The sequence below is a fragment of the Pseudorca crassidens genome, chromosome 15, assembly GCF_039906515.1.
Source record: "Pseudorca crassidens isolate mPseCra1 chromosome 15, mPseCra1.hap1, whole genome shotgun sequence".
Classification (NCBI taxonomy): Eukaryota; Metazoa; Chordata; class Mammalia; order Artiodactyla; family Delphinidae; genus Pseudorca; species Pseudorca crassidens.
In genome coordinates, this window is record NC_090310.1 from 65,376,777 (window position 1) to 65,399,986 (window position 23,210).

A 23,210-nucleotide genomic window follows, 5' to 3' on the forward strand; every position below is an offset into this window, starting at 1 on the left:
CTGGAAGGGATGAGAAAAACTGGTAGCCTGCCTCTTCCAGTGAGATTCTGTATTCCTTGTTTGGAAGCTGAGGGAGCCCTGTCTTTTAGGCCACACCTGTCCAGAGTGGAACCTGCATCAAGCAGAAACTCTAGTGTCATAGGCTCTCAATGTTCTCACTAAATTTTAGTCGATTTTCTAGAAGAAATGCTTCCCCACTTGCTGTACACTCTGAGAACAACTTCCACAGACTTCACGTGGATGTTTGTTGTTGCTGCTGTTGTATACAGGGTTTGTTTAGTTTCACTGACCAAGCAGGTCCACGGAGCTCCACACACTGCCATCCCAGGAACGAAACTCCTCCCTTCACTTTTATCTGCATGATTCCAGTGGGAATTCCTGGCTTTGTACAATTTGACCCCAGAGTCAAATGCTTTGTGTTGAGCACCTCACCCAAAACAGGCCACCGTAGTTCACCAAGGAGCTGGAGCTGAGACTAGGAGTACACACATTTACTAGGCAGTCTACTTGTCAGAACGGAGGAAAGATAAGACTAAAGAAACATGTAGAAAGAAGTGGAAACAGAGAAAGAACCCTCTGGGTTCCTAGAAACGCTCCAGTAATGTTTCCAGTTGATTTCTTGGGTTCTGCAACAAAGCCCCTGTCCCTGAAATCAGGTCTGCTTTAAGGGAGCTCAAAGAGGTTCTGTCACTGGCTATCAAAAGTCTTAACCATCATGATCCAGGACTGCCCTGAGGGAAATTCTACTTTGAGCAAATTTCAACTTATTCTGCTTGGAAAAGAGTTCAAGAATGGCTCTAGGAACCCAAAGGAATGCTCCCCACCTCTCAGGAGACCCATCCCGAGTACCTTGATTGTGCTCGGATTCCTCATTAGCCACTCGCATCAGGGCATCTAGCACCAAAGCATTGTCTAGCCAGGTGTACCACTCCTCCAACTCCTGAAGGAAGCTGGCTGTGCCCGTTGACTCTGACACCTTTCGAGTTGCCAGCTTGCAAAGCCGCTCGACAAAGCCAGGGATGCTGAGAAGGGCCGCTGTCGAGGAAAGAACAAAAGAGGAAATGTCAAAACAGAGACCAGCTCTAAAGCACTCAACAAACAACCAGCTTCTCACCTTAATCTGACAGCAGTTAGTCAGAGCTTCCCTTTAAAATGAAATGCCAACCCAAGGTAAAACAGTAATAAAGTTATAAAAACAAATTCAATTTTAGCAGGTGCAGGGAAACAGACTCATATCTACTGGTGGGAATATAAACTAGAATAACCTTTACGCCGTAAATCTGTGTGTCTCTGAGGTAGGAGGTCCATTTCTGGGGAATTACCATAAAGAAATAACTAATTATATATACATAGATATCTGTATAGAGAGGTTCATTGGTGTGGTTTCTATAACAGCAAAAAGGTAGAGATAACTATATGTTCATTAATAGCATACTGATTAAATGATACATCCATGCAGTGGAATACAACACACAGACACTAAGAACAATGACACACACATCTTTATACAGCAACTCCAGAAAGATGTTTGAATTTACTTGTTAAGGAAGTAAATTATTATTATTACTTTAGTGATTTTTATAAAAATTTATTTATTTATTTATTTTTTGGCTGCGTTGGGTCTTCGTTGCTGTGTGTGGGCTCTCTCTAGTTGTGGTGAGCAAGGGCTACTCTTCCTTGCAGTGCGCGGGCTTCTCATTGCGGTGGCTTCTCTTGTTGTAGTTGTGGAGCATGAGCTCTAGGCGCGTGGGTTTCATTCAGTAGTTGTGGCACACGGGCTCAGCAGTTGTGGCTTGCAGGCTCTAGAGTGCAGGCTCAGTAGTTGTGGCGTATGGGCTTAGCTGCTCCGCGGCATGAGGGATCTTCCCAGACTAGGGATCGAATCTGTGCCCCCTGCACTGGCAGGCGGATTCTTAACCACTGTGCCACCAGGGAAGCCCCAAGGAAGTAAATTACTAAACAGTATTGGCTTAAGCCCATTTTCTTTAAAATTTTTAAAGTTTTCTTCTTTAAAATATGCACGTAATATACATATACACAGATAAAGAACAGAAGGATATATACCAAGGTATTCACTGTGGCTGTTCCTGAGTAGGAGAGGATATAAATGCTTCTTTTAAAACTACTTAACTGGGGCTTCCCTGGTGGCGCAGTGGTTGAGAGTCTGCCTGCCGATGCAGGGGACATGGGTTCATGCCCCAGTCCGGGAAGATCCCACATGCCACGGAGCGGCTAGGCTCGTGAGCCATGGCCGCTGAGCCTGCGCGTCCGGAGCCTGTGCTCCGCAACAGGAGAGGCCACAACAGTGAGAGGCCTGCATACCGCAAAAAACAAACAAACAAACAAAAACTACTTAACTATTGTTTGATTTTCCTATAACACACACATACTAGCAGGAAGAAAAAGATAAGTCTTTTCTTTCTTTCTTTCTATTTTTTTAAGGTAAGGAAAGAAACTGAATAATTACCCGGCTCCTATTTGCACCAGTCACATTTTACTGACAATGATGAGTAAGACAGAAATTCTGGTCAGCATAAAGAACATAATAAACTTTGAAGGCAGGGAATCCAGGTTCAAATCTTGGCTCCAAAATTTAACCTTCTTTAAAATAAAGCTAACGCCTGTACGTATTTGCTTGTGTATGCATTAAATCTTCTTAAGGATAGAAAACTGGTTTGCCAAAGGCAAAGAGAATAACGCCACTGGGAATACAGTGGGAGGGGTACTTTTCAGTGAACAACTTTTTGAATTTGTAGATTTTCTAAATCATGTAAATGTATCATTGAATCAAAAATTAATAAATAACTAGATATTTCAAAATATCAAGATATTAATTTGGGAGTGTACAATATGGTTTAAAGAGTAATTATCTTATAGAAACACTGAAATGTATGCAAGTGAAATCTTACAATGTCTGGGATATGCTTCAAAATAATCCAAAGTGAGGACGGTAGGAGTAAATGAGGGTAGAGATAAAGACAGGCCAGCAGGGGCTTCCCTGGTGGTGCAGTGGTTGAGAATCCGCCTGCCGATGCAGAGAACACAGGTTCGAACGCCGCTGGTCCGGGAAGATCCCACATGCTGCGGAGCAGCTAGGCCCGTAAGCCATGGCCGCTGAGCCTGCACGTCCAGAGCCTGTGCTCCGCAACAGGAGAGGCCACAACAGTTAGAGGCCCGCGTACCGCAAAAAAAAAAAAAAAAGACAGGCCATCAGTTGATAACTGTTGAAGGTAGGTAGTAGGTAAATAGGGATCATTACACTGTCATATATATGTCTCTGCTTTTATATGTGTGAAGTTTCCCATAATAAAAAATTTTAAAGTAAACCTTAAAAGAATACAACATTAAAGAAAATTCTTTAAAAATAAAATAAATAAAAACAAAGTAGTTAGGAGGATTATATGAAGTCATATGAATTTAGTGCCAGCACAGAGCTTGGCAAATCATCTTAGCCCCCTCTCCATTCGCTATAAATTAGCGAGTGACTATAAAATAATGTGTGACTGCATTAATAAAAAAAGGTGAATTAAACTACACTGAGGGACCTCCCTGGTGGTCCAGTGGTTGGGACTATGCCTTCCAATGCAGGGGCTGTGGGTTCAATCCCTGGTCGGGGAGTTGGGATCCCACATGCCTCATGGCCAAAAAACCAAAACATAATACAGAAGCAATACTGTAACAAGTTCAATAAAGACTTTAAAAGTGGTCCAAATCAAAACAATCTTAAAAAAAAAAACCACTACACTGAACTACACTGAAATTAACTTCTCCTCAAAAAGTTAAATATAGAATTACCACATGGCCTAGCAATTCCATCCTAAGTTCACACCCAAAAGAAGTGAAAACAGGTGCTCAAACAAATACCTGTGTATGCATGTGTTCAGAGAAGCACTATTCACAACAGTCAAAAGGTGGAAATAACCCAAATGTCCATCAGTGTTTCACAAATTGGTATGTACACGTTTCACAAATTGGTATGTACACACAAAGATTATTCAGCCATAAAAAAGAATGAAATACTGACATGCAACAGCACTGATGAACCTCAAAAACATCACGATAAGTGAAAGAGGTATGATATGTGATACAAAAGATCACATTTTTAAAATTTCATTTATATGAAATACCCAGAATAGATAAATCCACCAACAGAAAGCAGATGGTTGCCAGGGGTTGGGGGTAATGAAGAATAACTGCTGAATGTGTACAGGGTTTCCTTTTGGGGTGATGAAAATGTTTTGGAACTAGATGGTGGCTGCACAAATTGTACATGTACTATAAATCACTGAATTAAATGGTTGATTTTTTTAATGTGACTTTCACCTCAATTAAAAAAAAACATATTGAGATATTTTTTTTTGAGATACCATTTTTTTCCTTATCAAGTTTGACAAATATCAAGAAGTTGAAAAAGGCCCTGTACTGGGAAGGGTATACAGGGTGGAAAGATGAACTAGTAATTTCTATGGAAGGTAAATCTGTTAATAACTATCAAAGTTTAAAAGGCAAATATCCAGCACATTAAACCCCATACACAAGGCTGTTATTTGTAGGAAAAAAGACTTGAGGTAAACCAAATTTCTATCACCAGGGGACTGGTTAAATAAATTATGCTACGCCCATATACTAGAATACTATCCAGTTGTAAAAAGGAATCAGATAATTCTGTATGTACTGGAACGGATGCTTTGCAAGACAAAGTTAAGTGAAAAGCGCCAGGGGCAGAATGGTGCTTATTTTACATCACCATCAGTACAAACAGAAAGGAGCCAGTCTTCTCTTCTTCCCTCCTCCACCCCGTAACTGGTCACGTACAGAGTATCCCTGGAGAGACAAATGAGAAACTGGTAATAGGTCACCACTGGGATGGGAACAAACTTTCTACCGTACACCTGCTGTTCCTCTGTAGTTTGTGAAGTTAAAACAAACAAACAAACAAAAACTATAATTTTTCCCCCAAAAATAAACTAAATAAATGAAGAGTTTGGATTTCTAAAAATTTCTAATTTTGAAAAATTTCAAAAAGATGGATTTTTAGTCACACCTCGTTTCTCCAGGTAAATAGCTCCAGTTTCTCTAACTGTTCCTCACAGGGCAGTTCCTAAGACCTAGTCTTCACACCCTGCACACTAAACACAGACCTTCAGATGTAACCTACCCAGTATTCAGGGTTCTGAGACTGACTTCCACCCCAGATATTCCTGAGCTTTTGCTAGTCACTCATCTCTTGAAAAGCTGATGAAAGTTTTGGATTCTCTCCCCAGGAAAAACTCACTGGCCCATTATATTCACCAACTTATACACAATCTCAGGGGACTGGCACCCCAGCATCGTACGGTCTTTGTATTTCTCACAGCTTTATCAGTAGCTACCACATGCACTGCTGGTTAACGTTAAACAGGTTGACAGCTAAAACACCCACAACTTCCAATAATTTCTGCAAAAGCAGACCTCTTCTCTCCTCTTATTTGTTAAAAACGTTAGTATTTCCCAAATACTCCTGTAAATTTTCCTGTTGCAGTTTAGGTTCTGCTTTCCAGCTCTCTGAGATGATTCTGAATTAGTTCATATGCTGTGTAAATCAGCATATATAGGTGTCACCTATAAATTGATAATTACCAGGCCTGTGGCTTCACCTACATCTGACTAACATTATGAGTGATGTTTTCCCTGCAGATGGATCCATTTGTTCTTATCTGAATCAACAGAAGAGATAACTGGTACTTTCTGAGAAGCCTAAGAAGTTCTCTAACATTTTTATTATCTAAGCTCCAGGAAGATAGCATAAGACATCATTTTGCTGGCCAAGAAAACTATTTCACAGCTGCAGTTTATTAAAAACAAAACAAAAACTTTTCGGCAACACCCTACACACTTCAGCTTTCCATACTAAAATGGATTGAATTGTGTCCCCCCTGAAATTCATATGTTGAAGTCTTAATCCACAATATGACTATATCTGGAGACAGAGCCTTTAGGGCGGTAATTAAATGAGGTCGTAAGACTGGGGCCCTAATCTGATAGGAATTGGTGTCCTTACATAAGAGGAAGAGACACCAGAGCTCTCTTTGTGCATGTACAGAGAAAAGGACACATGAGGACACGGTGAGAAGGTGGCCATCTGCAAGCCAGGAAGAGAGGCCTCACAAAAAACCACTGCTGATGGCACTTTAATCTTGGACCTCTAGCCTCCAAAACTGTGAGAAACTGATTTCTGCTGTTTAAGCCACCCAGTCTGTGCTATCCTGTTATGACATTCAAAGCTGACTATTACACATACCTCTATTTCCTTAAAAAACTAAAAATAGAGCAATCCCACTCCTGGGCATATATCCAGAGAAAACCATAATTTGAAAAGACACATGCACCCCAATGTTCATTGCAGCACTATTTACAACAGCCAGGACATGGAAGCAACCTACATGTCCATCAATGGATGGATGGATAAAGAAGATGTGGTACATATGTACAATGGAGTATTACTCAGCCACACAAAAGAATGAAATAATGCCATTGGCAGTGACATGGATGGACCTAGAGATTGTCATACTGAGTGAAGTAAGTCAGACAGAGAAAGACAAATATCATATGATATCGCTTACATGTGGAATCTAAAAAAATGGTACAAGTGAACTTATTTACAAAACAGAAATAGAGTCACAGATGTAGAAAATAAACTTACGGTTACCAAGGGGATGGGGGGAGGGATAAATTGGGAGCTTGGGATTGACATATACACACTAGTATATATAAAATAGATAACTAATAAGAACCTACTGTATAGTACAGGGAACTCTACTCAATACTCTGTAATGACCTTTATGGGAAAAGAATCTAAAAAAAAAAAGTGGATATATGTATAACTGATTCACTTTGCTGTACAGCAGAAACTAACACAACACTGTAAATCAACTATACTCCAATAAAAATTAATTAAAGGAATAAAAAAATAAAAGTATTCAGTACTGGAGTTCAATTAAAGATAGACAACACTAAGGACTAAGATCTTTCTCATCCACTTGTAATTTAATTATGTTCACCTTGGGGCATTTGACTGGAGAAAAATGTGTGTGAGGTGGGGGGACAAGGAGATAGGAATTATGGTCAGAGAGTCAAGAAGAACTAGACCCCGTACAACACCATATGCTAAAATACAACATTTAATAAAGCTTTATCCCAAAAGCTATAAGCTGACATCACACGTAGATAATCTCATGGGTTAGCCACACAGGTATGAAAGTGAACCTTGACATTTTATAAAGCCTTCCTTTTTTCAATCCCCCAAATCAATGAAAACTAGGCTTGGGGTTAACCCTCAGTTAATTAAAAACCCAACTGACTAGAATACCTCATTCCCCAAGGATGATGGGTAATGGTGGTTTTACTTGTCAGCTTACAAACAGGTCCATGAAGGTCATCGATACCAACAGGATAAAACTAACCTGCCAGAATAGATTCTCTAAAGGGGAAACTACAAGATGAAAGTTACTTAGTACCTCAGCACACACAGGTATCCATTACTGAAACTGTATGACCCTCAGTTTCCCAAGCTGTGCAATGGGGATGCTAATCTCTATTTCACAGGGCTGCTTGGAGGATTAAACAAAATCACTCCTAGGTAAAGCAGTTAGCTCAATGTTTGCCACACACAGGAGCTTAACAAACGTTAGCTTTTGTCAGTGTAGGTGTATGCACGTGCTTAAACTAGGTTTGAGGTATAATTTAGTTATAATAAAATTCATGTTTTTAAAAATGTATATTTTATGATTTAGTAAAATGAGAACTCCCCCAAAGTCACAAGAAAGGAGGATGGGGGTAAAAACCCTACAAGGACCTTCTGGAAAGGATTCACCGTTCTAGATGCCATAAGGGACATTCATGATTCATGGGAAGAGGTCAAAGTATCAACATTAACAGGAATTTGGACAAAGTTCATTCCAACCCTCATGGATGACTTTGAGGGGTTCAAGACTTTAGTGGAGGAAGTAACTGCAGACGTGGTGGAAACAGGAAGAGAAACAGAATTAGAAGTGGAGCTTGAAGATGGGACTGAATTGATGCAATCTTATGATAAAACTTTAACAGATGAAGAGTATGGATGAACAAAGAAAGGGCTTCTTGAGATAGAATCTACTCCTGGCAAAGATGCTGGGAAGACTGTTGATGCAATCAACAGTCAAGGGGGAGGGCCGGTGGGAGAGGGATGGTTCGGGAGTTGGGGATTAGCAGTTGCAAACTATTATATATGGAATGGATAAACAACAAGGTCCTACTGTATAGCACAGGGAACTATATTCAATATCCTGTGATAAATCACAATGGAAAAGACTATAAAAAAGAATGTAGGGCTTCCCTGGTGGCGCAGTGGTTGAGAGTCCGCCTGCTGACGCAGGGGACGCGGGTTCGTGCCCCGGTCCGGGAAGATCCCACATGCCGTGGAGTGGCTGGGCCCGTGAGCCATGGCCGCTGAGCCTGCGCTTCCGGAGCCTGTGCTCCACAACGGGAGAGGCCACAACAGTGAGAGGCCCGCATACCGCAAAAAAAAAAAAAAAAGAATGTGTACATATAAATAACTGAATCACTTTGCTGGAAAGCAGAAACTAACACAACATTGTAAATCAACTATACTTCAATAAAAAAAGGTTGAAATGACAAAGGATTTAGAATATTATATAAACTTAGTTGATAAAACAGCAGGGTTTGAGAAGACTGACTCTAATTTTGAAGGATGTTCTACTGTGGGTAAAATGCTATCAAACAGCATTGCCTGCTACAGAGAAATCCTTCATGAAAGCAGGAGTCAATGAATGTGGCAGACTTCACTGTTGTCTTATTTTAAGACATCGCCGCAGCCACCGAAGCTTCAGCAATCACCACCCTTATGAGTCAGCAGCCATCAACATGGAGGCAAAGAGATTATTTAAGACTCTTGGAAGGCTCAGATGATGGGTAGCTCTTTAATCAATGAAGTATTTTTTAATTAAAGTATGTACTTTTTTTAGATGTAATGCTATTGCACATAATAGACTATGATATAGTGTAACCATAACTTTTATATGCACTGGGAAACCAAAAAGTTTGTGTGACTCCATTGTAATATGTGCTTTATCGCAGTGTCACAGATACTGGTACCCAACTCCCAGTATCTCAGATGTATGACTGTATCTCTCTCTCTCTCCCTCTCTCTCTCTCTATATATATATTCCATATATCTATCTCATATATCTATATCTATATTTATTATATAGGATAAAGGAAGGCTCAGTGGAAGAAAACGTATGTAATTTGAATTCTGATAAATAATGGTTCTTAACTTTTTTGAGGTTCTGGATCTATTAAAAAGTCTGATGGCTATGGACTTGGTCCCCCAAAATAATGAAGAGATACATAGATATAAATTTTACATACTCTTAAGTGGACCCAAGGAGCCCTCACATGGATCAAATCTCTAGAAATACTGAAAAAGCTAGATGAGTTAGGAAGGGACCTCGGAACTACAATGTCAAAATTCTGACAACTTAGAGACTTTACCTTGGTTGATTTCAGCTGCAGAAGGCCCCAAGCTCAAGCTCTTCTTCTGCTGAGCATTTTTGGCCAGAAGCGTATGCTTGTCATCATTCCCTGTATCCATCTCTGAAATGGTGACAGCCAGAATCCGGCAGAAATTAGCAAGCTGCTGCTGATCGAAATTGGATACTAAGGAACTCAGATTGGGGACTTCATCTAGTCGGATCATTTCCTACAAAAGACACAAATAAAACAATCCCCATGCTCAGTTCATTTGAGATTGGATGTACTGCTCTTTTGCATTCCCCTAAGAATGGGGCTTGGTAGCTAGACCGCTTAGGTTCAAATCCCAGCTCCACAATTCGCAGCTGCACAACCCTAGGTAAGTCATGGAACCTAAGTCTTTGTCTGCTCTTCTGTCAAATGGGACTAATCTAATCTACCTCATAGGATTGGTTTGAGGATTAAACCCTTTGAGGACCACTATTCTTACTCTCCACCTTTGCTCATATGCCCCATTTTGCCTAAAAAAAAACGCCTACCACTCAAGTTTTATCAATCAGAAATTGCCATAGATGTTTTCAAGACATAAAATATTTCAAATATAGCTGAAGGTCCTTGTGTATCCCTACCTAGTTGCATTCACTTCATTCCCCCCCAAGACGTAACCATTATTTTGAACTCTGTTTATTATTTTTACACGTTTTCACACTTACAAATATTTCCACAAAAAATAAATGGTATTGTTCACAAACTACTATGTATAAAATAAATAAGCTACAAGGATATATTGTAGAGCACAGGGAACACAGCCAATATTTTATAACTTTAAATGGAGTATAATCTATAAAAATTTTGAATCACTATGTTGTATACCTGAAACTAATATAATACTGTAAATCAATTATACCTCAATAAAAAATAAAACAAAAATACATGGTTTTGTTCTGCATGCACAGTGTGAATGATACTTCACGGTCAACAGTGAGATTCAACTACACTGATACAAGTTAAGTCTACTTCAATCATTTCTCATTGTTTTAATTCACAATTTATTCATTCATTCTTTTTAAATATGTGTATGTTTAGGTGGACTATAATTTTTCACTATTAAACAGTGTTGTAATGAACACTCCTATAGGTGTCTCCTTGTGTGTACATGCCCATGTAACCAATTATCTAGAGTAAGTGATAGCAGACCTTCTCCTCTTTTCCCTTATTAGAAATATTTCCAAAGTTTCAGGTTTAGTTTGATGTTTGCTGTAAGTTTTAATAGATATACAATACCAAGTTAAGGAATTTTCTTTCTATTCCTAGCTTTTATCATGAGTACTTAATTTTATGAAATGCTTTTTGTTATTTGGTTATATTCTCATTTTCTTTCTTCCTTAATATCCACAAATGTTGTACATCACATGGTCTTCTCTCCTTCTGAAACATCTTTACATTCTTCAGATAATACCTGCTACCCTTCATCCCACTAATGTACTTAACTCCCACTGGATTGGGTATTTCTCTATCACTGCACATATAACATGATCTTGTAATTATCTGTTCCTGCATCTAATTTCCCAAATAAACTGACACTGCCTTGAGTCAGGAGTGTATCTTACCTCCTTTCCAGAGCCTCAGTGCATAGACCCTGGTAGCGTAGGTCTCAGTAAATGTATACTGAACCAATGAATGATTCCTAGAAGCCCTTGTGAATCTCACTCCTATTTCTGGTTGGCTGTGGAGGGGTTATTTGGGAGTAGCTTCTTCCACCTTTGCCTTCCCAGTACACAAATGTTAGCTATTGTTATTATTGGAAACTGGGACTTCCAGCTCATCTGTTCCTTTAGCCCTGTCCAACTTAGTGTATGGGTTGCAAACCAGGTCCCGCCCCCCCCCACCCTCCAGGCCCACTTCTTTGTGTTATATTTTAATTTTTATTTAATACTTGATACAACATATGTTATAAAGCATAACAAAGTGAATAGCTATGTGTGCCTTTCCTATCACATCTCCCTTTCTCTCGGCCAGAGGTAACCACTATCCTGAATTTTGTTTATTATTGCTTTTTCATTAAAAAAAAGTTTTGTATGATTTGAGTTTGCCTATTTTTGAGCTTTGTAAAAATGATACACTATACACATGGAGGCTAAACAGTACGCTACTAAATAACCAAGAGATCACTGAAGAAATCAAAGAAGAAATTTAAAAAATACACAGAAACAAATGACAATGATAACACGACTACCCAAAACCTATGGGATGCAGCAAAAGCAGTTCTAAGTGGGAAGTTTACAGCAATTCAATCTCACCTCAAGAAACAAGAAAAACCTCAAATAAACAATCTAACCCTACACTTAAAACAACTAGAGAAAGAAGAACAAAGAAAACCCGAAGTGAGTAGAAGGAAAGAAATCATAAAGACCAGAGCAGAAATAAATGAAATAGAAAGGAATAAAACAATAGCAAAGATCAATAAAACTAAAAGCTGGTTCTTTATTCCCCAGAAGAGTTGTTTTCAAAGCAAACATTCCAAATGAATGTGGCTCTTCAAATGGAATGTCCCCATTGTGCTTGAAGTGTTTCTTCTCTGGTTGTGATTTTAAATTACAGACTCATTTGAGCTACTCCCCTTCCCCTCAGTATCTTTAGAGGAGCAGTGACTTTGTCCTTAGGTAGAGGATGTGTAATTTTGGGTGAAAGTAAATTACAATTTATTTGAGTTTATTCCAAAATCTATGTATTTGGTATTCTGGAGTAGATCAAACCAAGAGTAGATCAAACCAACAGAAAGTTTCTTGGTCTTAAAAAGGAATGATCTAATTGCTTTGGGTATTGTGCTGGCTGCACACTTTGGCCACTTGAAACGTGTTAAACGTCACTGATTAAAACAGCTGGAGCATTTCTTGCCCCATTCCAGTTACGGAGCAGCATGCTGAAATCCTAACATCTCTCACTCACCTATAAGGACAACACACAGGCTGAGAGAGAACAGAAGCGGGTAGAAGACTCAGTAATTTCAGTCCCCCTTCATCTGTTCTGCTGTTCTCCTTGCTCTCTGAGTAGACAGAGTAATGTTTCCTTTTTCCTTTTCCCAAAGAAAGGAAGGTAAGGGGGAAAGTAAATTTATGTATTTAGACCAGTCAAAAAAAAAAAAAAAGCTGTTTTTTTGAGAAGATAAACAAAATTGATAAACCCTTAGCCAGATTCATCAAGAAAAAAAGGGAGAGGACGCAAATCAATAAAATTAGAAATGAAAAAGGAGAAATCACAACTGACACTGCAGACATACAAAGGATTATAAGAGACTACTACAAACTACTACAAACAACTATATGCCAATAAAATGGACAACCACATAGAAATGGACAAATTCTTGGAAAGGTAAAATTTTCCAAGACTGAACCAGGAAGAATTAGAAAATATAAACAGACCTATGACAAGTAATGAAATTGAAACCGTAATTAAAAATCTTCCCACAAACAGAAGTCCAGGACCAGACGGCTTCACAGGCGAATACTATCAAACATTTAGAGAAGAGCTAACACTGATCCTTCTCAAATACTTCCAAAAAATTGCAGAGGGAGAAACACTCCCAAATTCATTCTATGAAGCCACCATCATTCTGATACCAAAACCAGAAAAAGATATCACAAAAAAAGAAAATTATAGACCTAAACAAAATACTAGCAAACAGAATCCAACAGCACATTAAAAGGATCATACACCATGATCAAGTGGGATTTATCCCAGGGATGCAAGGATTCTTTAACACACGCAAATCAATCAATGTGATACACCATATTAACAAACTGAAGAATAAAAACCATATGATCATCTCAATAGATGCAGAAAAAGTTTTCAACAAAATTCAACACCCATTTATGATAAAAACTCTCCAGAAAATGGGCATAGAGGGAACCTACCTCAACATAATAAAAGCCATATATGACAAAACCCACAGCAAGCATCATACTCAATGGTGAAAAACTGAAAGCATTTCCACTAAGATCAGGAAAAAGACAAGGATGTCCACTCTCACCACTATTATTCAACATAGTTTTGGAAGTCCTAGCCACGGCAATCAGAGAAGAAAAAGAAATAAAAGGAATACAAATTGGAAAAGAAAAAGTAAAGCTGTCACTGTTTGCAGATGACATGACACTATCCACAGAAAATCCTAAAGATGCCACCAGAAAACTACTAGAACTAATCAATGAATCTGGTAAGGCTGAAGGATACAAAATTAATGCACAGAAATCTCCAGCATTCCTAGACACCAACAATGAAAAATCAGAAAGAGAAATTAAGGAAACACTCCCATTTACCATAGCAATAAAAAGAATAAAATACCTAGGAATAAACCTGCCTAAGGAGGAGAAAGACTTGTACTCAGAAAACTATAAAACACTGATGAAAGAAATCAAAGATGACATAAACAGATGGAGAAATATACTATTGTTCTTGGATTGGAAGAATCAATATTGTGAAAATGACTATACTACCCAAAGCAATCTACAGATTCAATGCAATCCCTATCAAACTACCAATGGCATTCTTCACAGAATTAGAACAAAAAATTTTACAATTCCACAAAGCTACAGTAATCAAGACAGTATGGTACTGGCACAAAAACAGAAATACAGATCAATGGTACAGGATAGAATGCCCAGAGATAAACCCACACACCTATGGTCACCTAATTTATGACCAAGGAGACAAGAACAAACAATGGAGAAAAGACAGCCCCTTCAATAAATGGTGCTGGGAAAACTGGACCACTACATGTAAAAGAAAGAAATTCAAACACTCCCTAACACCATACACAAAAATAAACTCCAAATGGATTAAAGACTTAAATATAAGACCAGACACTATAAAACTCTTTGAGGAAAACATAGGAAAAACACTCTTTGACATAAACCACAGCAAGACCTTTTTTGACCCACCTCCTAGAGTAATGGAAATAAAAACAACAACAAATGGGACTTAATTAAACTTAAAAGCTTTTGCACAGCAAAGGAAACCATAAACAAGACAAAAAGACAACCCTCAGAATGGGAGAAAATATTTGCAATTTTAAATTATTAAAAAATGGACGGAATTAAAAAATAGGTGGAAGACCTAAATAGACATTTCACCAAGGAAGACATACAGATGGCCAAAAGGCACATGAAAAGATGCTCAACATCGCTAATTATTAGAGAAATGCAAATCAAAACTACAGCTATCATCTCATGCCAGACAGAATGGTCATTATCAAAAAATCTAGAAAAAATAAATGCTGGAAAGGGTGTGGTGAAAAGGGAACCCTCCTGCACTATTGGTGGGAATGTAAATTGATAAAACCACTATGGAGAACAGTATGGAGGTTCCTTAAAAAACTAAAAATAGGGCTTCCCTGGTGGCGCAGCGGTTGGGAGTCCGCCTGCCGGTGCAGGGGACACGGGTTCGTGCCCCGGTCCGGGAGGATCCCACATGCCGCGGAGCAGCTGGGCCCGTGAGCCATGGCCGCTGGGCCTGCGCGTCCGGAGCCTGTGCTCCGCAACGGGAGAGGCCGCAGCAGTGAGAGGCCCGCGTACCGCAAAAAAAAAAAAAAAAAGAAAAAAAAACTAAAAATAGAACTACCGTATGACCCAGCAATCCCACTACTGGGCATATACCCTGAGAAAACCATAATTCAAAAAGAGACACATACCACAATGTTCACTGCAGCACTATTTACAATAGCCAAGACATGGAACCAAGCTAAATGTCCATCGACAGATGAATGGATAAAGAAGATGTGGCACGTATATACAACTGAATATTACTCATCCATAAAAGGAAACAAAATTGAGTTATTTGTAGTGGGGTGGATGGACCTAGAGTCTGTCATACAGAATGAAGTAAGTTAGAAAGAGAAAAACAAATACCGTATGCTAACGAATCTAAAAAAAAAAAATGGTACTGATGAACCTAGTTGCAGGACAGGAATAAAGATGTAGGCATAGAGAATGGACTTGAGGACATGGGGTGGGAGGGGGAAGCTGGGGCAAAGTGAGAGTAGCATCGACATATATACACTACCGAATGTAAAGTAATTAGCTAGTGGGAAGCAGCAGCATAGCACAGGGAGATCAGCTCGGTGCTTTGCGATGACCTAGAGGGTGGGATAGGGAGGATGGGAGGGAGACGTAAGAGGGAGGGGATATGGGGACATATGTATGCATATGGCTGATTCACTTTGGTGTACAGCAGAAACTAACACAGTATTATGAGGCAATTATACTCCAATAAAGATCTATTTTTAAAAAAGATATACTATATACAATCTTCTGCAACTGACTTCTATCAATAATTTCTATGGGGCTTCCCTGGTGGCACAGTGGTTGAGAGTCCGCCTGCCGATGCAGGGGATATGGGTTCGTGCCCCGGTCGGGGAAGATCCCACATGCCGTGGAGCGGCTGCGCCCGTGAGCCATGGCCGATGAGCCTGCGCGTCCGGAGCCTGTGCTCCGCAACGGGAGAGGCCACAACAGTAAGAGTCCTGCGTACCACAAAAAATAAAAAAATAATTTCTATGATTTAGCTATGTTGTCGCCTATAGCAACAGTCATTGTATAATATCCCATTGTGTGAATAGAGGACATTTATCCATTTTCCTGTTGATGGATCAGAGACCTGGTTTCAGTTTTTTGCCCTTAACCAATAATGCCATAACCTTTCTTATGTGTTTCTTGATGCACATGTGCAGAAGTTTTTCTGAGGCAGTGGCTTCCAAACCATTCTGACAATGTCCAAGAATAAAAAATAAAATTTCCATCACAACACAGTAAATATACACAGGTGAATGTATGTGTATAAATATGAAACAAAAACTTAAACAATACCCTTACATAATACATTTTGATCTTTTCTATTTAGCTGGTAGATCCACTGAATTCATTTCACACCCTCCTGGCTTCAATTTAGTGTTTTTATTTCTAAGAATCACTGCTCTGGAATTGAGCTTCCCCACGAGTGTGCCTGGGCATAGGTTACAGGTTACCCAGGCCACAATACTGATGCTTCGGCCCTCAGGTCAGTGCTTCCTTAGGTGCTGGGTCACAGGGTATGCCCACGTTCAACTAGAAAACAAAATAGATATATTCTGCTGATATAAAAAGGTATCAGCAGTAACGTAAGTGTTTCCAGTGATACACATTCTCGAGCTCTCTCACTGTGGTCTTATCTGCATTTTCCTGATTATCAGTGAAGTTAAGCATCTTCTTTTTATGGATCATTTGTTTCTCCTCTGTAAAATGCTTGCTCCTATCATTGCCCATTTTTCTACTGGGCCATTTGTCTTTTCCTTGCTGATTCATAAGAATTCATGATAAATGCTGTTGTTGTTTTGGGGGTTATTTTGGTTGTTGCTTTTGTTTGTTTGTTGGCCGTGCCACACTACATGCGGGATCTTAGTTCCCTGACCAAGCATCGAACCCATGCTCCCTGCAGTGGAAGCCCGGAGTCTCAACCACTGGACCACCAGAGAATTCCCCATGATAAATTCTGAATACCAATCTTTTGTTAGTTGCATGGGTTGCAAATATCTTTTCCCAGTTTGTGGCTTGTGTTCCCACTTTCTTATGGTGTCTATCCCCCTTTCAAACTGCACTAAGGTACCCGTAATGTCTAGCAGAACTCATCACTATTTTTGGCAACACAGAAAGGTATGAGAGGGAGGAAGAGGGCATGAGGGACAAGCAGGAAAAGTTATGAAGGAGGAATCCTAGAGTCTTATGCTAAGACTGCCAGGGAGTCTGGAGTTTCCGCCCTGGAAGCCCCTTCTCACACACTGGTGCATACAATTATTGGAAAAATAACAAAGCCTTTTCATCAAAGGGCACAAAGGGTCTGTCTGGGACCTGCACACATCTCCAATGTTTTCCTACAGACAATGGGTCACTTGTGCATCTTCTGCCTGCGCAATAACAAGCAGAGCCTGGGGAAAGTGCCAGCAGAAACACAGAAATGAAAGCTGGGGTCACCACAATGCACATGGGTACTCTTTTCACTGCAACAGAAAATCTAAGAGGCTGCTCCTACCTCCTCGGTAGTAAAAGGAAGGAATCTGCAAACCTGCAACTGACGTGGAGGCATGGGACAAGGACTTGGGGAAGTAAGCCAGGTCCTAACAAGCATTACACCAAAAATCTAATATAGTGATTCTCTAACATGCCTATAGATCTGCTGGGGGGGGGGGGGCGCCGTTTGTGAATTCTCGATGACAAATATTTAATTTAGTGCTTTCACTTCGATCATAGTCCTTTTGTTTTTTTTTTTTAAAGCATATCCTGGATCATTTGAATGTCCATCTTATGACCAACTGGCAGGATTTCAGTGCTCATATTTGTTATTTCCTATGTTGTCAATTAAACTTTGTTGAAAACTAAAGAGAAAAAATAGAGGTGAACGTAATAAGTGAAAGTCAAACATCCTCACAAGAAAGCTTCACAACAGTTCAAATATAGAAAAGTGGTAGGAGAATGGAGTTATTATACAGCATACAGCACTAGAGCTACGCTAAAAAGATCTTGCACCATAATAATTGAGGGACAATTTGATTTCAGCAAAGTAACATTAGCTAACACATGAAATTCACAAAGTCAATCTGAGCTTTTGAGTTTTATAAGTAGTTTGATTTCAATCTATTTGTTTAGGTTTTATAATCATTTAAGATCTCTTAGTATAAGTAGTATAACCTAGTGAATATACTTAAGTAACACAAAAAAATAATGTTAACACTAGGAGTATGGCAGAGTTTTTCTTTAGAAGAGTTCTGTACATTATTCAGGTTTGAGAATCCAACTGTCTGAGGCACTCTCCTCCACCTGGTCATTCACCTGCTAGAGGATACAGCTCACCTTTTTAACACCCAAAATATCTTCAATGAGGGTTGCTGTCTGTAAGAATGTCTTCTTACTCGTCATCAGTGTAAACAGGAAGATCACAAAGTCATTCTTTTCTGCCAAACGCTTTGTAACCCCTTCCGTCTATCGCAAGGGAGAAGAAGAGAAAAAGCAGAATGGTTATAACCCCAAAATAAAATATGAAGGGCAAAATATCCATTCCAGACACTGGAAAAGCAATTCCACGCTACATCAGGAACTGTTAGCTGAGCCCTTAATTCCCTAAAACTATATATAAAACACTGTGTACAAATGTATTTTTATGGGGAGGAGTTTTTAAATAATATCCATCATAGGTTTTTAACCTAGTACCTAAATCATGAGCTATAAGCCAGCACCCAGTAGGCTAAGTTTTATTTGGCCAGCAATATCTTTTAAATTTTGACTTTAAGTCTTCAGATAGGATATGCTTACTCCAGTTAGTCACAATTTGCACAAGTCCCCACTCCAAAACAGGCAACTTCAAACGTTTCTTGTTTTCTGCCTGATCCTTGGAGGCACTGGTGTTTGCAACTCTAAAAGCCCTAGGTTTCCATCTAACCTGGGTTTAAGCCAGATCAGCACAAAGTTGGACCATATCATCCTATGTTCTTTACGTTTTTGTTTCTTCTTTCTTTGCTTTCCTTTTCTTTTTCTTTCCTTTTCTTTCTCTCCCTTTCTTTCTTTCTTTCCCTTTCCTTCCTTCCTTCCTTCCCTTTCTTTCCTTTCCCTTCCTTCCTTTTTTTAACTGAACTGTGTTTTGCTGGAATATTATTAACATTAGGTGTCATTATTAACGAACAGCCTCATTAAGACTGCCTCATAAGACTATTAACTACATGGAAGCTGACAATGATGGAGTCATTACATCACACATATATCATCTTATTTTATAAGAACAATTTCTTACTGGCCTTAGTTACAAGAATAATTGTGCACTACCTGAACAATCAGTTTATTTTTATCTCACGGGTCTGTCTGTGCTTACCTGTGCCACTAGCTACATGTGGCTACTGAGCACTTGAAACGTGGCTAGTCTGAACTGAGATGTGCTCTGAAAGTAAAAAACACACTGGATTTTGAAACCTTAATACAAAAAAAAGGAATTATATCTCATTAATAATTACTTATATTGATGACATGTTGGAATAACATTCTTGAAATACTGTGCTAAATAAAATACATCATTAGGGCTTCCCTGGTGGCACAGTGGTTGAGAGTCTGCCTGCCGATGCAGGGGACACGGGTTCATGCCCCGGTCCGGGAAGATCCCACATGCCGCAAAGCGGCTGAGCCTGCGCGTCTGGAGCCTGTGCTCCGCAACGGGAGAGGCCACAACAGTGAGAGGCCCGCGTACAGCAAAAAAAAAAAAAAAAAAATACATCATTAAAATTAACTTCACCTATTTCTTCCTACTTCTTTTCTTACTTTCTAAAAAACGTGGCTACAAGGAAATTGAAAATAACCTAAGTATGGTGGGGTGATGGGTTATTTCACTTGTTTTCGGAGTCTTTTTATATTATACTCTAATATTCTTGAGAGACTGGTATAATACATTCTTATACTTTTTAAAATGTGATACACAGAAGCAAATACAAAATACCATATATAGCCTAATCAGTGACTAAAAGTGCAGGTTTATTACACTAAGATTGCATTAGCCTTTTTGGTGACAATAGTTTTTGCTGAATCCTTTTGAACTTACTGACAGTTTAGGCCCCTAAACTATTTTTCATTTGTATGTCCCTAAGACATATCTCCCTTGCTCAGGACCTCAGCATTAATTTTTTTTTTTTTTTTTTTTGTGGTACGCGGGCCTCTCACTGCTGTGGCCTCTCCCATTGCGGAGCACAGGCTCCGGACGCGCAGGCTCAGCGGCCATGGCTCACGGGCGCAGCCGCTCCGCGGCATGTGGGATCTTCCCAGACCGGGGCACAAACCCGCGTCTCCTGCATCGGCAGGCGGACTCTCAACCACTGCGCCACCAGGGAAGCCCTCAGCATTAATTTCTTATTTGTTTATTTAGAGTTATGTCCAAAGCTTTACATTATCCCTTTTCAATTCTTTTTATTCAAACAGCCTATCATTTATGTTGTCAAGGTTTTTGTGGATGCTGATTTTTATCTTAAGATATCAATCCTGGAGCTTCCCTGGTGGCGCAGTGGTTGAGAGTCTGCCTGCCAATGCTGGGGACACGGGTTCGAGCCCTGGTCCAGGAAGATCCCACATGCTGCGGAGCAACTAAGCCCACGCGCCAGAACTGCTGAGCCTGCATTCTGGAGCCCGTGAGCCACAACTACTGAGCTCACGTGCCACAACTACTGAAGCCCATGCGCCTAGAGCCTGTGCTCTGCAACAAGAGAAGGCACCGCAGTGAGAAGCCCACGCACCACAACCAAGAGTAGCCCCTGCTCAACGCAACTAGAGAAAGCCCGCGCACAGCAACAAAGACCCAATGCAGCCAAAAAAAAAAAGAAAAAAAAAAGATATCAATCCTGAACTAATAAATATGCTATTCCTAAAGGTAAAATAAAATAACCTAAGTGTTATATTTCTGTTGCATAGCAATGTTATGGATGCTGAACTTTGTGTTAAGTGTTGAAACATATTTCCCTATTTGTGTTGGTTGCTAAGAAGCTTAAACCCAAATTTTTTTTTTTTTTTTTAATGGAGGCTGAGAAGTCCCTTGATATGCCATCTGCAAGTTGGAGAACCAGGAAAACTGGTGATGAAATTCAGTCAGAGACAGAAGGCCTGAGAATCAGAACCAACAGTGTAAGTCCCTGTTGGAGCCAAAGGCCCAAGAACCAGGAACTCCAAGTCCGAGGGCAGGGGAAGACGGATGTCTCAGCTCGGGCAGAGAGTGAATTCGCCCAACCTCCCCACCTTTTTGCTCTATTCAGGGCCTCAATGGATTGGATGGTGGTCACCCACATTGGTGAGGGCATCTACTGATTCAAATGCTAATCTCTTCCAGAGACACCCTCACAGACACACCCAGAAAAAAAATGTTTAACCAGATATCTGGGTGTCCCTTAGCTCAGTCAAGTTTACACATATGAACAAATGTTCATAGTAGCATTATTCTTTTTTTTTTTTGATGTGGACCATTTTTAAAGTGTTTATTGAATTTGTTACAATATTGCTTCTGTTTTATTTATTTTTTGAATTTTTGAATTTTATTTTTTTTATACAGCAGGTTATTAGTTATCCATTTTATACATATTAGTGTATACATGTCAATCCCAATCTCCCAATTCATCCCACCACCACCACCCCGCCCGCCACTTTCCCCCCGTGGTGTCCATACGTTTGTTCTCTACATCTGTGTCTCTATTTCTGCCCTGCAAACCAGTTCATCTGTACCATTTTTCTAGGTTCCAGATATATGCGTTAATATATGATATCAGCTTAAACCCAAATTTGTACCCCATCCGCGATACAGATGATTTTATGTTCAGCCCAATTCCTGGATACCTACTTCTAAATTTATAATATTGGTAGATCTTACATACTCCTAACGATGCCCGAAATCTTTTTTTGAATGAGGCAAGAAATGAAATGGAATTAAATGTTCCTTTGTGCTTTCATTGCATAGAGGTTTCACTTCTACAACAGCATTTGTTTCATTCTGCTGTATTTGATTCACTCTTTACAGTTTAGCACATATGTTCCCAAAAGACAGGTACTGGGTCTTACAAAAATTAACATTTGTATATTGCTTTACAAAGTGCTTTCACATCTATCATCTCATTTAAATCCCACAACCCTATGATGTATGATTACCAACTACACTCTACTAAGATAAGAAACTAAAGCACAGGGAGGAGAATTAATAAGCATGAAGCCAAGAGCTAGAACCCCAAACCAAGTTCTAGCACTAAGTGCTATGCTCTTTCCACCAAATTGCTTCTTTTATTCACCATTCTTTCCCACTCAGTGATCAACCTAGTTGGATGTCCTGATCAACACATGGTGGGTCTTCTGGTTCTTGTTTTGTTTTCTAACAATAAAAATGAAGGAGTAGGTACAATAGAGTTTAAAGGAATCCTAAAACGTCACAGGCACTCTTTCAATGCTTGTATCCATTTAACAAGTTTTTTGTTCAGTCTGTGCTTGGACACCTCCAGGGCTAGAGGAGTTCAGTACCTGCTGAAGCAGCCATGGCTCAATTAATATGAAATTTTGCCATCCATAATTTCTACCTGTTGGTTATGGTTCTCAGGCACATATCAGTCCAATTCTCCAATGTCTGAAGATAGCTGTCATGTCTACCACCCCATTCAAATCTTCCCTCCTCGAGCACTGCAGATGTGGCAGGGAAAAAAATGAGGCCCTGATGGCAGGCATACTTACACAGACACAGGTATTATACAAGATGCTCAAACAGTCCTTGGACATTTCATCACTTACTGAAAGTGAAAGGGGAATAACTGGTTATTTTTCTCATTGGAAAGATAGTGTAACAGAATTAAATTTTTGAACATAGAATTGTTCCTCATAATCCCCTCCAAGATGATTATTTTCCTTTTAGCATACCTCCTTCCAGTCCTTATTCACCAAAGAGTTTCATGGTGCCTGCATCAGAGCCTACAAACCAATTTGTACACTGCTTTTTGGTTTGATATAGTATTGTGCTTATTATGTTCCACAGTCTTTATAATTTCAACCTGTTGTGGTGTTATCACTTAGTAAGCCATGTTCCTTTATAGCTTGATTAGAATTATATCCAGGGTTTTAAAAATTTTGCTATTTAAATAGACTAGAAATAAACAACATAACATATAGTCCTTTTATGCT

At 39.5% G+C, this 23,210-nt stretch overlaps 1 protein-coding gene across 2 annotated transcripts in view; it reads right to left on the minus strand.

Annotated features, from left to right (window-relative positions):
* Positions 1 to 23,210, minus strand: part of TRPC4AP (transient receptor potential cation channel subfamily C member 4 associated protein) — a 78,541-nt gene that overhangs the window by 24,195 nt on the left and 31,136 nt on the right. For both annotated transcript variants that reach the window (XM_067707925.1, XM_067707924.1), the window contains exons 5-8: positions 22,767 to 22,822; positions 18,387 to 18,515; positions 9,532 to 9,739; positions 850 to 1,035 (exon numbers count right to left, since the gene is read on the minus strand). In XM_067707925.1, the coding sequence (XP_067564026.1) occupies positions 850 to 1,035; positions 9,532 to 9,739; positions 18,387 to 18,515; positions 22,767 to 22,822 (579 nt within the window). The remainder of the gene's footprint in view (positions 1 to 849; positions 1,036 to 9,531; positions 9,740 to 18,386; positions 18,516 to 22,766; positions 22,823 to 23,210) is intronic.